General features: G+C 29.1%; 1 protein-coding gene across 1 annotated transcript in view; it reads left to right on the top strand.

Annotated features, from left to right (window-relative positions):
• Cad96Ca (tyrosine kinase receptor Cad96Ca) overlaps nt 1-16090 on the top strand; it is a 148056-nt gene that overhangs the window by 53450 nt on the left and 78516 nt on the right. The window contains exons 2-3 of the mRNA XM_065515002.1: nt 4002-4240; nt 4516-5463. Of these exons, the coding sequence (XP_065371074.1) occupies nt 4002-4240; nt 4516-5463 (1187 nt within the window). The remainder of the gene's footprint in view (nt 1-4001; nt 4241-4515; nt 5464-16090) is intronic.

Here is a 16090-nt window from a genome sequence, read left to right as displayed (position 1 = left end):
GATGTTCGCCAACTTATCGATCTGTAACTCAGTCAGTTTTTGTCCGACTATAAATTTTTTAAGGGGTTTGGAAAGAAAACAGATTACGCTTTAAAATTACGTGCAGCTTTTTATACATTTGTAAGTTATAAGTATTGTTTTTGTTAATAATATCTAAAAGAAAAACAAAATTGATCAACTTTTTTGATTTTAGTCGCTTTTCATTGCTAATTTTGATAATTTATACCAACGCATAAATGAGATTTAGTTCTTAAAAAAACATGGTTTTAAGTATTCAAATCAGATAACAATTGTAGAAGTTATTCAACTTTTCGTTAACACCTTTTCTAGAATTTTATCCCCCAGCCCATATGAATAAAAAAGAACAAAAAACTTTACAAAAAAAAAAAATATTTGTATAATTTTGAGTTTACAAGGTAAATTTTTTCGGACTTTTTTCGAAAAAGTTTAATAACTTTTCCAAGTATAAACCGATTTTAACAACTTATATCTCGTTTTTGTCTACATATATTTATCTTTAAAATATTGTCCAAAAAAGAATAGGGTTTCATAGACAAAAATTAAAATAACTATTGCTGAATTTGGAAAATTACGAACAAAAATAAAAAAGAAAGCGAAACTATTTATAAAAACTAACACTATTTCTTGGAATATATATCTTATGCATACATTTTATGAAAACTTAATTCTTTACCTATCCATAATTGTTTAAAATTTAAATCGGTCTAGAAATGTTTTAATCAGAGGTACTAAAGTACTACGACCTACCCTTAAACAGTTTTTTAAAAATAACTCAAAATTTTGAGGGTGTTTCAAAATTTTTGAAAACGGCCTACAACCTCCATTAGGTCGCTTTTCAAGTTCTGACAAAAACTGTTATTTTGTAGCGGAGTGTTATTAGTCATAGCTCCCATATAATGCCCACTTCTGAAAATCATTTTAAAATGTTGGTATTTTAATAAAATTCAACACAAATAGGTTTCATATACATATACAGAAGTCATGCCACCTAATTTTATTGTGATTGGTCCATAATTAGATTGGTGTATGGTATCATATGGTATACTTTCTTACTTGTTTTTTTTAAAGCAATTAAAATATTATTAAATTTAAAATCATTAAATATTTGGGGTCCCTTATTAGTTTTTGTTGTAGTGTTTAAACAAAAAAAATTGTTATTTTATGACAAAACAATAAACATATTTCAAATAGTCTTATTAGTTTAGAAATTTTTTGTTTGAAACACAACAAACTAAGCTACCGAGTTGTTATGACCCCAGCTAAAATTGTTCAGTCACAAAAGAAAAATTCGATAATTGTTGATTATCAATAAATTCGATTATCACAACCAAAACTATTTTATCAGTATGGCAAAAACAGAAACAAATTTATTTAAAATAGGAAAATTAACATTGCTAGTAGGTTGACTAACTCAAATGTAACTTTTATGTTCTTAAAGGAATTATTGAGGTGCTTAAAATTAAAACAAAGAATATTAATATTTAGAGAATATAATAAGAATAAAATTGGATTAAATTTGTTCTGTTTTAAAGAAATTAATAAAAGTTTTTGAATATTTTTGACTATTTGAGAAAACACCAAAAATATAAAGTTCATTTCATTTACTATCATTCTGTCAGATCGAAATTTTGATATAGTAAATTAACGTGTTGAGTCAATTAGTTAAATTTTTTCACAAATGATTACTAAAGTTGACTTAATTGCGTAAAATATAAAAATAAATGAAAAAAAAAGTTTTTTTTTGGAAAAACTATTTTTCGAAAAAACAAGCTAACTCACATCGATTTTCGGTTTTATTGCCCAAAAATGAGTTCAATGGAACTAGAAATCTTTAACATTATTTAAAGTTATATTTTGTTTAATGCGTATGCATAATAACATAAATTCATATTAAATAATCAGTGCAATATTTTTAAAACGTTAAATGTGTTTTTCTCATGAATGAAAAAAGTACGGGAAATTAGGAACCATAATTGCGACTAATGATTTATTTGCCCCTTCATAGAAATGGTTCAACAACTTCTACTTCCATTATTGGTTTTTGTTTAAATTTATTGATGAAACTTACATTGAATACGACTTCTAATACTGCTGAAAAGAAAAATATATAAAACCGATGTCCAATTCGTTTGCATATCACAATATTTAAGTTAAATATTTCTGTAACTTATAATTTAGATTGTAAATTCTTTTGAATCATATTTTGTGTAATTTAAAATTTTGATATGACAATTAAAGAACATAATAAAAAATTATTTTCAAATTTAAATTGAGGAGCCGCAGAACAAAAGTTACTTTTTTGCACATTTAAAATTTTTGGCAAATTGAGTTTTATTTATTTCGCCCCCTTAAAAAACTGCATGAACCTGGAAATGGTTACAAGTTTCTTACTTACCAATCGATACATCTAACTGACATAAGTCTCCACATTAAATGTTAAGGATGTTTGATATAAAACCAAAAGAACATTTTGTTAAAAAATAAAGAAAAAAAGTACGTTTTGTTAAAAATTAAATTAAAAACTATGTTTTTTATGCGTTTTTTTAAACTATAATATTTTAAATGAGTGTTTTTAATCCTGATCTAATATATAAACAAATTACACATTGAAATTAAATATTTTTTTTTCGTTACTAGTGTTGTACGTTTTTTTAAGCACAAATTTTTTTAGAACCCATTTACTTAGTACAAAAATTTAAAAAAATTTGCTAACTTGATTGTTTCTAGAAGATTTCAATCCAAATATAAAACAAGTAAGAAAGTATGGTCGGTCAAGCCCGACCATATAATACCCTACACCAAGTAAATGAGTAAAAATATTTTTCTTTTAAAATTTCAATAATTTATATTCATGAGTGATTTTCGGAAGTGGGCCTTATATGGGAGCTATGACTAATTATGGACCGATCGTGATTTATGTCTATATTAAATTTAACTATGTTGAATTTTGTGTGTATACCAGCATTTTTAAGCGATTTATGCACATTAAAGTGATTTTCGGAAGCGGGTCTATATGGGAGCTATGACTAATTATGGACCGATCGTAACAAAATTTGGTGACATGAATTTTGTATATATAAAACTTATTTGGAGCGAAATTTGTGTAGATACATGGATAAATTAAACATTTATGACCGATAAAGTCCAATTTCGGAAGGACATTTGTATGGGGGCTAGGTGAAATAATGAACCGATTTCAGCCAGTTTCAATAGGCTTGGTCCTTGGGCCGAAAAAGTAATATATACCAAATTTGATCGAAATATCTTCAAAATTGCGACCTGTACTCTGCGCACAAGGTTTACATGGACAGCCAGCCAGCCAACCAGACGGACGGACGGACGGACGGACGGACATCGTTTAATCGACTCAGAAAGTGATTCTAAGTCGATCGGTATACTTTAAGGTGGGTGTTAGACTAATATTTTTGGGCGATACAAACATCTGCACAAACGCATAATACCCTCCCCACTATGGTGGTGTAGGGTATAAATACCAAAAACCCATTTTTGAAAAATTGCAGAAAAGTAACATTTGTTCTCCGGTTCCTCAATTGTTGTCGTTTATTTTGTATTATAATTGAACAAATGTGGTTATTAAATAACGAAATGTTTCTTATTATTGCACATTATAGATATTCCATTTACAAATTTTGTGACTTCAACATATATTTATGTAATAAAATTCGAACTAGATTAAATTTTTTAAAAAAAAACCTTTTTGTTTGGGGACACTCTAATGTACTTTCGTGCGAGTATTGTTTTTTATGTTGGATGTTTATATTGTATTTTGAATGTAATAAATATACTTTTCCAATATGTTCTTAAACAAAACAAATATTTACTGTTGCATGGTGGTCTGAAAGCTATCAGTACCAGTGAGAACATAAGACCAACGTACTAAATCACTCTGTTTATCCAAATTTGTAAACTTTTTTCTCGTCGACTTTAAATTTAATTTAATTTTTTTCGTTTACTTTTAGCAACAAGTCAAGGCCATTCACATGTGAACAGTCCACCCATATTAGTGGTGCCGGATCGCAATTGGCGAATATCAGAAACGGAACCGGTTGGTCAAATAATTGCACGGATTCGTGCAGATGACTCAGAAAATGATGAATTAATATTTGGCTTGGAACCGGCATATAAAGGAACAATCAATCCATTTCGAATCGATCCAGTTGGTGGCGTTGTTTATCTAAATGAAAGTCTTGTCGGTCGGGTAAGTTTTTGAAATGTATTTAGTTAGTAAGCAATAATTTAATTGGACAAATGATTTTAACACCAGTTTCAAAAAACATATACATAAATTCACAAATGAAAACACACATTATTCATAACTACTTTTATGATTTGACAATAAATCTGACTCATACACATGAAGACAAAAATAGTGCAATATCACAACTAGGAAAATTTATTTAACCTCAATCTCTAATATTTTTGACCAAAGACCAGAACCAGATTATTAAAATATGTTATTTTTTGTATTTGCAGGGCGGGGAGAACTTTTTTCTCTATATCACTGTAACTGACGGACAATTGACCGCAAAAAATGAGGTATTTGTTAATATATTATCAGCTAAGGACGAGCGTGGTCGTGGCCCGAGACCACCACCACCATCCATATCAAACGTTGTACACAATATATCACACTTTTTGCCATCCTTTGATCGTTTGCCAGGAGTACAGTCGATTCGAAATCAGCAACCAAATAGGAGGCCGTCTAATATTTTACCACCAGGTTTTAATAACATTTACCCGCCACCTGTTTTAAACTTTAATCCCAATCAGCAGATGCCAATGTGGCCGACAAATAATGTTGATGAGAATAGCGATGAACAGGATAATGATTATAGCAATGAAATGACAACCGTGACAACGCCGCAGACAACGTCTACGACCACAAGTCGCACAATATTAACACCCATCAGCCATCATGGCACAACGTCATCAGCATCCAAAAATGTAACCAAGACTGAGTCAACAGCTACAACGAATTCATCATCAATCAATGGCAGTAGCAGTAGTAGTGGTGGTGGCAAACAGGCGAAAGAGGACGAGGACGACTCGTTGCATGAAACAAATTCTACCACAATATTTTATGGTTTCAGATCGCAAATGATTCCTCTTGTTTTGACTGCTTGTGGGCTCTTTGTGGCAGCTGCTGTCATCATTGGATTTCTATATCGCAAACGTTTGTGTGCTTTTGGTAAAACACTGAAGAAAAAATCAAAAGAAGAAATGGCCAAAAAGTCGAATCAAAGCAATTTGAGCAGCAGCAATTTAACGGATGACAGTCGCAATTCAATGGTTATGCAACATTGGAATGGTCCAATGGCTTATGGCAATCGTTATGTGCCATGGGAAAGAGATCAACAGCCACAGCAGCAGCTACACATGCAACAGCAACTGCAGCAACAACAAATAATGCAACAGTCAATTGTAAGTACTCTCATTTCTCATTTCAATGGCGAAACAATCGCCAAATTTAATTTAATGCATTTAATTTATCTATAATTTTTTATATTGACCATACAAGTATGTACAGTTGTGAGCTAAACAAAAAATGCAACACTGTGCATCACACCTTTCATGTGGCTTTGAATATAATAGCGGTATCCAAATTATATCTTCTTTGTAATCAGAATTTACTTATTAGCTTCACTAAGTTTAATTTTCTCTCGAGAAATGTCTAGTTTTTTAAATTTAGTGAAAAAAGTGAATAATTTGGACGAACAAAAAAAAAAAAAAGCAACGTAATGGAATCTATAGTAAAAGTAATTAAGTTGTGGTTATTTAAATAAGTATTGACAGTATTTTAAGTACAATATGTACTACAATCTTGTCAAAAGCTTTAATGAAATCAATAGAAAGGATTGAGGTATGTTTTCTAGTTGACCGATTTTTACGAATTATATAATAGAGCATCTGTTGTACTGAGTCCCGATTGAAAACCAGTTTGGTTTTATGATAAAAGTTTATATTTCTTAATATACCACAACAATTGTCTAGAAATCATTTTTGATTGATTGGTAATTAAAATATCATGGGGAATATTTTTCCTAACGAGTTTTGAATTACTGTGTTTTGAGCTTGAATTAGGGTTAAAGAAATATGCAACATATTTCCTGGGGGTATTTGGAAAGAAGTTGGCTTTGCATTTCATCTCCTGAAGACAAATTATGTCGGGGTTTTTCTCAGAAATAAGAAGTTGTAGGCTAGTGTAATTATTAGTGTAACAACGAATATTCCATTGAATAATACTTATTATCATGTATAAATTAAGATAAATTTATTGACTACAGAAGTAAGATTATTAATTGGGTTGGATTGTACTGCAGAGAGTGTTTCTGTAATAATTTGACTTGATTTAAGAGAATTGGGATTCGTAGACAATATTATTTTTGGATTAACTTTGTTAAACTCAGAAATGGTTTTTTATTTAGGTTGGTTTGTTGTGCAGATAACTTACATACACAGAAAAAACTAATTCTTAAACTGTCGTTTTTTGGTTATACTTTAAATACAAAAATTATTGAATAGATAATTTTCATAATTGAAAACACATTTTTGTTAGTTTTTGTGTTTTCAATTACGAAAATTACCTATTCAATAATTTTTGTATTTAAAGTTCAACCAGTAACGAAAATTGTATATTCAATTATCAAAATTATCAAATTCAAAACTCAAAATTCAGTAGAAAATATCAGAAAATTTTGTTTTTGAGCACATGCATATTTGATTCAATTATGAAATAATTGAAACTAGTTCAATATGTGATAAATGTTTGAATTGAAACATAGTTTTCCTGTGTATTTGATATATAAATAATCATATAAGCTATAATCCAACTCAGGTTGCTATTTTAGATCTATTTTTTTTTACTCAATGTATATCTCATAGACAGTAATTATCACTAATGATCAGTTTGGTGACTCCAATTTATATATTTTAAAAAGTAGTTATTTTACCCAACAGAAGTATTCTATTGTAAAGTTGTCGGAAGAAACCTTGATTACAAGCTGGACTGGTCTATAATATGGCAACTGAATTTGGACCAGCTATCAGGCAGTCTCATTGTAATATAAAATTATCCATTGACCCCCTGCATAGGACATGCACATGTTAAAAAACACTAGTCACGTAGCTAGTTATGTTAGTAGTTGTCACTAGGATTCCTAATATCCAGGATTTTTTCCCGTGATGAAATTAAAAAATCTTTTCATTCCTGGGAACAAATATTGCCATCGCAACGAATCAGAATATAACTTTAAGAAGAAAACTTTTAAAGAAATTCACGGCATTTCCCGAAAGTTTCCAAATTTCCCGGGAAATTTTTCCCTCGTGGTTGTCAGCCAAATGATAGTTCGGGACCATCTCCTAGAACTGTTGGGTACAAAACTAAACAATAAAATCTGTCATTCATGTTTTCCAACAAACATTTTCTTCACCAAAATTTGTTTTTACCAGCTTTTTTTCATCCAAATTTTTTTTTTTGGAAAATTGTTTTTAAAATTTATATAAGATTCTGCACAGCTGAACATAGCTCTTTTACTTGTTTAATACAAAGTGAATTATGAATTTGCATTAAAAAATTTAAAGAATATTATTTGATATGAGCTAGACGAGGCGCTCTTACATTTACAATATTTAAATTCTTTAAAGAAAGATGTTATGGTCAAATGAAAAAGGACCAGATGAACTAATTAAATATACAGTTAACGTAATGTTTAATGAGAACTATATGTCAAACAAATCGTTTAATATATTCATGAAATTGCCAATATATTACAAAATGAATTATCGTTGGCTATATATTTGCACATTATAGATTGAAGAACCAACATTTTTAGTGATATTTTATTTTTTTATTCTTAAAATCCATCTAAAAGAACGTGTTCTATGTATACATATATTGCTTGAGTTTAAAAGTAGCAATTTAAAAAAGGAAATTATTACACTTTTAAAAACTTATTTTGATTCGTTCTTTTTTTGTTCTGTTTAGTTTGTATGTGGTGGAAATTTATAGTAATTTCAAAATCTGGTTTATTTAACAGCCACACAACATCCTTAATCTTCCACCCCATCAACTATAAACTGCAGACACACATTGAGTTACAAAGATTATAAACATACAATATACGTAAAACATTAACTTCAATTCCCAGTAAATTTTTAAGTTTTACATTTGATAAGTATAATAACTGCAAGTTCATATTCATTTGTGTGAGTCCCAACTTTCGTTGGAACTCTATTTTAAAAACTTAAAGCCTTATTCATAATCAATTTTTAAATTTGCTACAGGTTTATAAAACAAATTTTGTTTTATAAACCTTTTATCAAATTAAAAATTGGTTATGAATAAGGGGGTTAAAGTGAACTACTTTTTTTAAGAAAACCATTAGTTGAAAATTCCTTTTTACTCAATTTGTTGTAATGCTGACAAATTCTTCTTAATTTCAACAAAATCTGTTGTATAGCATCAATGGATGTGGATCCAGCTAGTTTAATAGAAAACTAGGAAAAATTTAAATTTTTTAAAATTGTGTTTGCTGGGCTATTTTGTGTATACAGATAGAAATATTGTAAAATTGTCAAAATATTTATATTACTGTCAGCAAAAATATTTGCATTTTCACTAAAGCAACAGAAATAACAATACAAAAAAAATGAAAAATGTTAAAGACTAAAAAAGAGTCCAGCAAAACTTTGTAAGATTTTTATGCAAAATAAAAAAATGAATGAATGCATAAATATGCTAAATAGCGAACGAACGAATGTCCTTAGCAAAAAATTATGTAGTGCATGTATATCCCAGTAGTTCTTGGTGAATGTCCCGAACTACTGATTTTTCCTATCACTTATGGTGATAACTAGTTACAAAAGTAGTTATGTACATGGAATGTAAGTATAGTTAAGGAAAAATAAAACAATTTGTGTAAAAACAGTTTTTACAAATTACTCACAAAAAGTGCAGTACAAAATAAACGTTTAAAGTGACTACCCTCTAGACCCTTGGTAGGTAAATAGAGGCATTTAATTTGTACATATCCGCAACAACAACAAGTAACTGAACTAAATATTTGTATTTTTACGTTTTATTGTTTACATTCGGGTTGTGTACGTATAAATTGACGAAAATCTTCGTAACCTGAACAATAGAGTACTAAGAGACATTTAATTGGCAATTGATTTAACGCTAGATTACATGGGATGTATGAAGTAACCAATTTACTGCTCTCTGCACTACAAAAATCCAAAAATATATAAATTGGAGCCAGTGACAATTACTGTCAAAAAGGCATTGGCTACTTGCTTAACTGCTGGGATGTATATGTATATGTTTGTGTGAATATAGTTTATAGTGGCGACAGGCACTTTCAGTGTGTCACTGGCGTTGAAAGTGTGAGAAAATATTTTTATATTTTTTTCTTTAAAAATATGTATTTTATGATGAATTCGCACTCCTTAGATGGCAAATGAAATGAGTAACGAATGTGGTATAAATGGGCGTAGGATATTGTAGTCTGTGGGTGGAGGAGAGATTGGATGGTTCAGTTTGTCTGGTTGGTTTTCGGATGGCACTCACAATCAGACTTAAAACAACCAAAAAAAGTACAAAATGTTGGTTGGTTGGATTTTATTCTCGTGCCTGCATATTGACATTATTCATTTACAACCCACCGCAACCACATGCAAGCATTCATTCGTTCGCTCGCATTCATTGAGTTCAGTTTTTTTTTTCAATGTTCATTCACTTTTTAAGTGTATAAAACTGAAAATGAAATATTTATCCATTTTGCATTAATCTTGTGATGAAAAGAATCCAACAGCTTGTTGTTGTCATTGTTCCTTTGGTGCAATCATATTCGAAGAGTACGTATTTATGTGTGTATCTATGTGGATATGTATGTATATTTATGTGTATTAGTGCCAGGATATATGAATGTATTTGTGTACAATTGTTTACTCAATAGCTGACAGTCTGACTCTTTGAGTGGCTCTTTGATTGTCGTCATTGTCGTATTTTAAAAAAATACTTTTGTACACACTATCACACAGCCACAGACAGAGCCACATCTATTGGATACAATTATTATGATAGTGGTCTAAGTCATACTTTTTGATTTCGAGATATTTAAACGCTTGAATTAGTATTACCGCTCATATAAAAAATATTCGTATAAAACAATATCTTCACATTTTTCAGATTGGTATAAAAACTGTCGAATAATCGAATAAATTTTTATTTATACCAAAATTGTGCAAAGTGTCAGATATAAACCACTTCTTAGAGATGCAACCGTTTATTTACAACCTTGTGCATTTGTATTGCATATTTATGCAATAGTGTATTTCTGTATATTTTGTTAGTGAAAAGTAGAAATACAATGCATATGCAATGATGCACAGTGGGGCAGAATCAAAATTTTTGGAAATAAATCTGGCATTTCTAAACGGCTGATCCGATCGGGATAAAATTTGAATTGGGCGTAGCCAAGGGGTATTCGAGTTTAAGTTATTAAAATGGGCCCTACAAATAATCCAGGGGCGGCGCTATGGGGGCTCAAAGTAGGGTACCTTCGACATGTAAAATTTTTAAACACGTGCCATTTTTTTGTTTCCCATCCGATTTCAAAGAATTTTATATTTTTGGAAAGCGCTCGGCTAGTTCTTGATAATACATGCTTGCGTGTGCTATTTCTCTCCTATTTCCTAGTTATAGGTATTTCAAAATTGAAATTTTAAAATTTTGCCATACCTTGGTCCGCTTTTTTAAAAATATAGGGCGCACTTTTGGTTAGACAACTAAATTACCAACAACATACAAAAGATTTCAGAGCATATCAATTACGAATCCAAAAATAACAGATTTTCAATTTAAAAATTCAAAAAATAGTATATTTTTGCTGCTTTTTTTTGGACAAAAAGGTGACATAACTCTTTTTTTATTAAAAAACAACTTTCTTTAAGAACATATAACAATTTTATATTTTTCTATAAAGTTTCTTTACGGAGAACATTTTGGTATAAAAAGCATGTCCTATTTTTCGAACATGTCTTAATGCGGACTCAAATTTATGCGATTTTTAAATTAACGATTTTTTTTAGAATTTTTAGAGATTTTAAAATTTTTGATGTTTTTTTTTTAAATTCTAGTGATGAAATAATATTTTACAATATGATTATATCATCTAGTGATGAAAACGACATTGAACCAATTCCAAAACGATGCAGACAATTATTCAGTGATTCAGATTAATCATCACAGATTAATCATATTTAATCATATTAGAGAATATATTTTTAAAAATCGCCACATTTTTGGAGGTTGTCTTACATTTTAGTCCTACCGATTTTGCAAATTTTCAATACCAAACTTTACTGATCAACAATAACAATATTGAAAAAAAATTCTAATGCCGAAGTGTATTTAATACATGATACAGACTGTTGTGAATTAAGCTAATATATCCTGAATTTAACTTCAAATCATATTAATAAGTGCATGCTTTTAAACGTATATTCTTTTATGAAAGTGAAATCCGAAAATGTACACAACTAAATTTATTTAATTTTTTGACATGGACTACTTTCATAAAAACTATCTCATCTATATTTGAAGATAATTAGTTGTTGCCAGAATGATTTTATTATCCCAACAAGGCTTCAAAAAAATAAATATGTACATACATATGTAAGTAATACAAATTTAATCGCTACAATTGCGTTTATGTTTGTCACATAGCAAAGTTAGAGTGATATATTCGGTTGTGTTGCATCATAAATTCCATCCACCTGAAGCTAGAAATACACAAATTACGCTCGACTTTAAAACTATCAGGAGGTTGCTATTGTAAATCTCATTAATTTCAGTTTTGTATTTTGGACGTACATCTACATATAATTTCATAAAGATAAAGAATAAGGTTGTTCACAGTTGCTTGGTTATCTAGTTATAAATTATGCTAAATTTGTTCGTTTACTACCTTTTGTCCAATTTAGATCGCCTTCTCCACATCCTATTGGCATGCAGTTTTTCATCAATGAATTTTAGATATTGAAGAACATAATTGAAACCATCCAGGACAAAGTTGTAGCAAAAAAATGTGGCAACCATTTGCATAAATTTCTGCAGCAATAATCTATATCATCTCCATCATCATCGTCATCATCTTAATGATAAGTTAAAGCCACTACCAACATAATTTTCAATAGTCATTTCTCATTTTAAATTGACAATGAATGAGCTTTCGGGGAGAGGGATGACATACCGGATATTTGCTGTGGAATTCAAATCTGTTGGCGTTATGATGATGAGATTAGCTGTGATATTTTATGTACCGCATTGACATAAAATCGGTGATGACGATTATGATGTTTGTTCTCGCTGTTTTTGTTGTGTTTTCTATCTACTTATGTAAATGTATATCTCTCGTTTTTGCTTTTGTTATTATTATCGCCATCTACATACATACATCCATTCATTCAAACATATTTATATAGATTAAAGTTAACGTTTTTTGTTGCTATGATTTTACTGTTGGTTTATGCAGATGACAGTGATGACATTTGATAATATTTGACTGACAACAAGTACTTATGAACTTTATAATATTTAGTACGGTAATGGCAAGTTGTATTCAAGCCATAAAATACAATTGCCATATGAATATCATATGAATTTGATATGCATATTAATGTAGGGACAAATGTATATTAGAATGTCCTCCGATTCCCATCAGTTGATAGAATGATATTAGTTATTTAACTGCATATTTGAGCTAAATCAAAAGTCTTTCACTAAAACTGGATTACCCATTAAAACCAGACCTATATTTACAATATCATTCTTATATAATTCGCAAATACTTAAAACATTTAAGTAAAAAGTTACGAAGGTAGACATTGTCAAAATTTTCACAGACAATCTTCTGTATAACTGTAAAATATAGAACAATAGTAGAATATAGAAAGAAAATAAATACCTACTCAACGTGAGTAAACCTAAATATGATTTGGGTCTTAAGAAACCAATGATCGAACCTATGGCAATGAAGAGATTGATGAACATTGGTTACACTGTGCGAATGGCGAGAATTCATGGAATATGCACATAATGATCATATCTGTCAAAGATTATCTGTTAAATACAAAAGGGTGATCCCTTTAACGATAAAACGATAAAAAAATGTTCCTTTCCCATATTCGTATGTACTTCTATTCTATTCCATTATATATTTCATGTATAATACTTATAGCTAAGTCTACAGATATACTAGAGAACAACGATAGTAAGTACTAGGGAATTAATTTGAGTAATAATAATTTCTTACGAATAATTATTCGAACAATTAAAAATTTACCATTTTCGAATAACGAATAATTTGAACAATTTTATGTAGAATAATCGAATAAAACAAATAAATGTACATATAATATTTTTAAATTTATTAAATTGCTTAAAAATTTTCATAATTCCAAATTTAAATAAGTAATAATGACTTATAAAAATTATATTGTTTCTGAAATTCGACAAATAACTAAAGATAAAGGGAATCTTTCGATCACTGTAGATGAGTGGTCCGATAGCTCCTTCTATAGTTATGAATATAAACATTACTGCAAGAAGTTACAATTCTAAAAACAAGTCATTCAAAATGTTTAATTTAGGACTTGAACCAATGAAAATAAAAGGTACGGAAAAAAGGATAAACAATTTTAGAATTGATTTCGAAACAGAAATTTTTGGGTCTAAACATGCCGGGTGTGAATATATGCATGGGAAATATTAGCACAATCGCAATTAATAATCAAAATATTAACTTAGATTAAAGTGATGTTGAAAGAAAAACATGTAGTTCCTCTTATACATGATGTTAAACATCGTTGGACATCTTTGTCTAACATGGTAATACACTTTTTGCTTATTTATTAATGCATCAATCATGAGCTGATTGACTTCAAATTAGCCACGTTGACTGACAATGATATCAAACTTTGAAAAGATTTGTGTAATTCCCTAATACCACTTGATTAAGCAAAGATACGACAACGTAGATAGAAATTAAGGGTATAATACAATTTGTTATAAATAATTTAGAAAAAGTGAATAATTCATTTACTAAAGAATTTAGTTACTTATTATAAAACCTGAATCAATGAATGACGTAAAACAGTTCTTAATACGTTTATATTGTTTTTGAATTCAGGATCATGTCCAACTAGCTAAAAAATTTTAAAGTTAGTCAATAAAAAACAAAATTATTCGAATAATTCGATTAATTTTAAACGTGTGATCGAATTACTCGACTAAGTTAAAATCTCTTAATCTATTTATTCGTTTTATTCGAACTAGAGAAAAATCGAATAATTTGAATACCCTACTAAGTACATCAAGTGAAATCAAGTGAAGTTTATACATGAATAAATCGGTCTTAAAGAAAACACTTTTGTATGTTATCTACATCAATATTATTATTATTGAACTTTTGCCGTTTATTAGTAGGATCCTACACAAATTCCAATCGATTTCGTTTTCCAATTGTCCTAAAATAAGAGCCATCCAAGGCAAATCTATATGTTAAGTCCAGGTTTTTTTTAGATTTCAAAGAGTGCCGGGACGCGCATCGAGGTCAAAGTTCAGATATATGCAAAATTTTAAATTTTAATTGATGTTAAAATGATATATAAATTACAAAAATTGATTAAAGACCATTAAAGTGTCTCAGGCCACTTGAACAATAAATTTATCAAAAAAATTAAAATATTTTGAGAAATATTAAAATAAAAGGTAATTTTATTTAAAATGTATCCGTATTTACTTGTGTATGACTTTTTGTCTTCGTATGATACCGCTAACCTATTCGCTGACTAAAAAAATTAATTTTTTTAACGGCAGTTTCAAATCTCCATTTTCAAATTTTTAAAAATTTTGTTAAACAAATTTCATAATTTGTTGATCATCACATTGGGATTTACTGAGATTATAATAGAGAATATAAATGTATAAAATTAAGTCAATACCTCTTACAGTTTTTCGGTACCTGCGATTTAAATTTTCGATTTTCTAGAAACACTAATTTTTGGTCCATATTTTTGCGAATGAGTCCAATTTCCTTACTGTTATAAATTTTAAGTAAAACCTATTCATAATTGTATAGTCCTGGTAATTCTAAACATGGTCTGAAAGTTTTACTAAAATCGGAAAACGTTAACTTTTAAATCGTGAAGGTTCAAATGCCATAAAATTATGCATCGGATAGTTTTAACTACAAAAGAACAAAATAAGAGCCATCCAAGGCAAATCAATGTTTTACATATGTACATTAGACATGCCCTTAAGAAATAGATTTGCTTTGCTTTTGTTCATTAATAGCTAAAACTAACTACTGCAAAATTTAAGTGCAATCGTATAACTATAACACGTGCCGGAAATCGATTGAAAGTTGTAAAATTGGGTAAATAATGGTACTTTTTTTCGATATCTTAACAAAATTCCCTACTATAATATTGTTTTAGAGAAAGCAATATTATCTTTCTAACAAGGTATAAAACATGAACATCGAGTTAAAAATAACAAAGTTATTAGCATTATTAGCCATATATTCAAGAAAAACGAAATTTTTGTATTATTTACTCACTGTTTTGCATGCAAAATATATGTAGACAACTATGTCAACAACCGAAATGAGAGTAAAATATGCGTAAACTAGTACTTTTTGCTCAATATTTGGTCAGATAAAACTTGTTTAACTTTGTTATTTTTCAACCGCAATTATTGTTTTATACCTTTTTAGAAAGATAATTTTCTCTAAAAGCTTAGGTTTAATGCAAAGGTTTAAAAAACAGTATTTAAATAAGGATTTTTGTTAGATATCGAAAAAAGTACCATTATTTACCCAATTTTACAACTTTCAATCGATTTCCGGCACGTGTTATCTAGTTATCCGATTGCACTTAAATTTTGCAGTTTTAGCTACTAACGACCAAAATAAGGCCGGTTTCGGTTTTTTATAATAACCGGTTTTTTGGAAAAAATTTTAAAACGCCTAGAAATAAGAAGAAA

The sequence above is a fragment of the Calliphora vicina genome, chromosome 1 (genome assembly GCF_958450345.1).
Source record: "Calliphora vicina chromosome 1, idCalVici1.1, whole genome shotgun sequence".
Classification (NCBI taxonomy): Eukaryota; Metazoa; Arthropoda; class Insecta; order Diptera; family Calliphoridae; genus Calliphora; species Calliphora vicina.
Note: the sequence above shows the minus strand (reverse complement) of the source record. Positions and strands in the feature narration are given on the sequence as shown.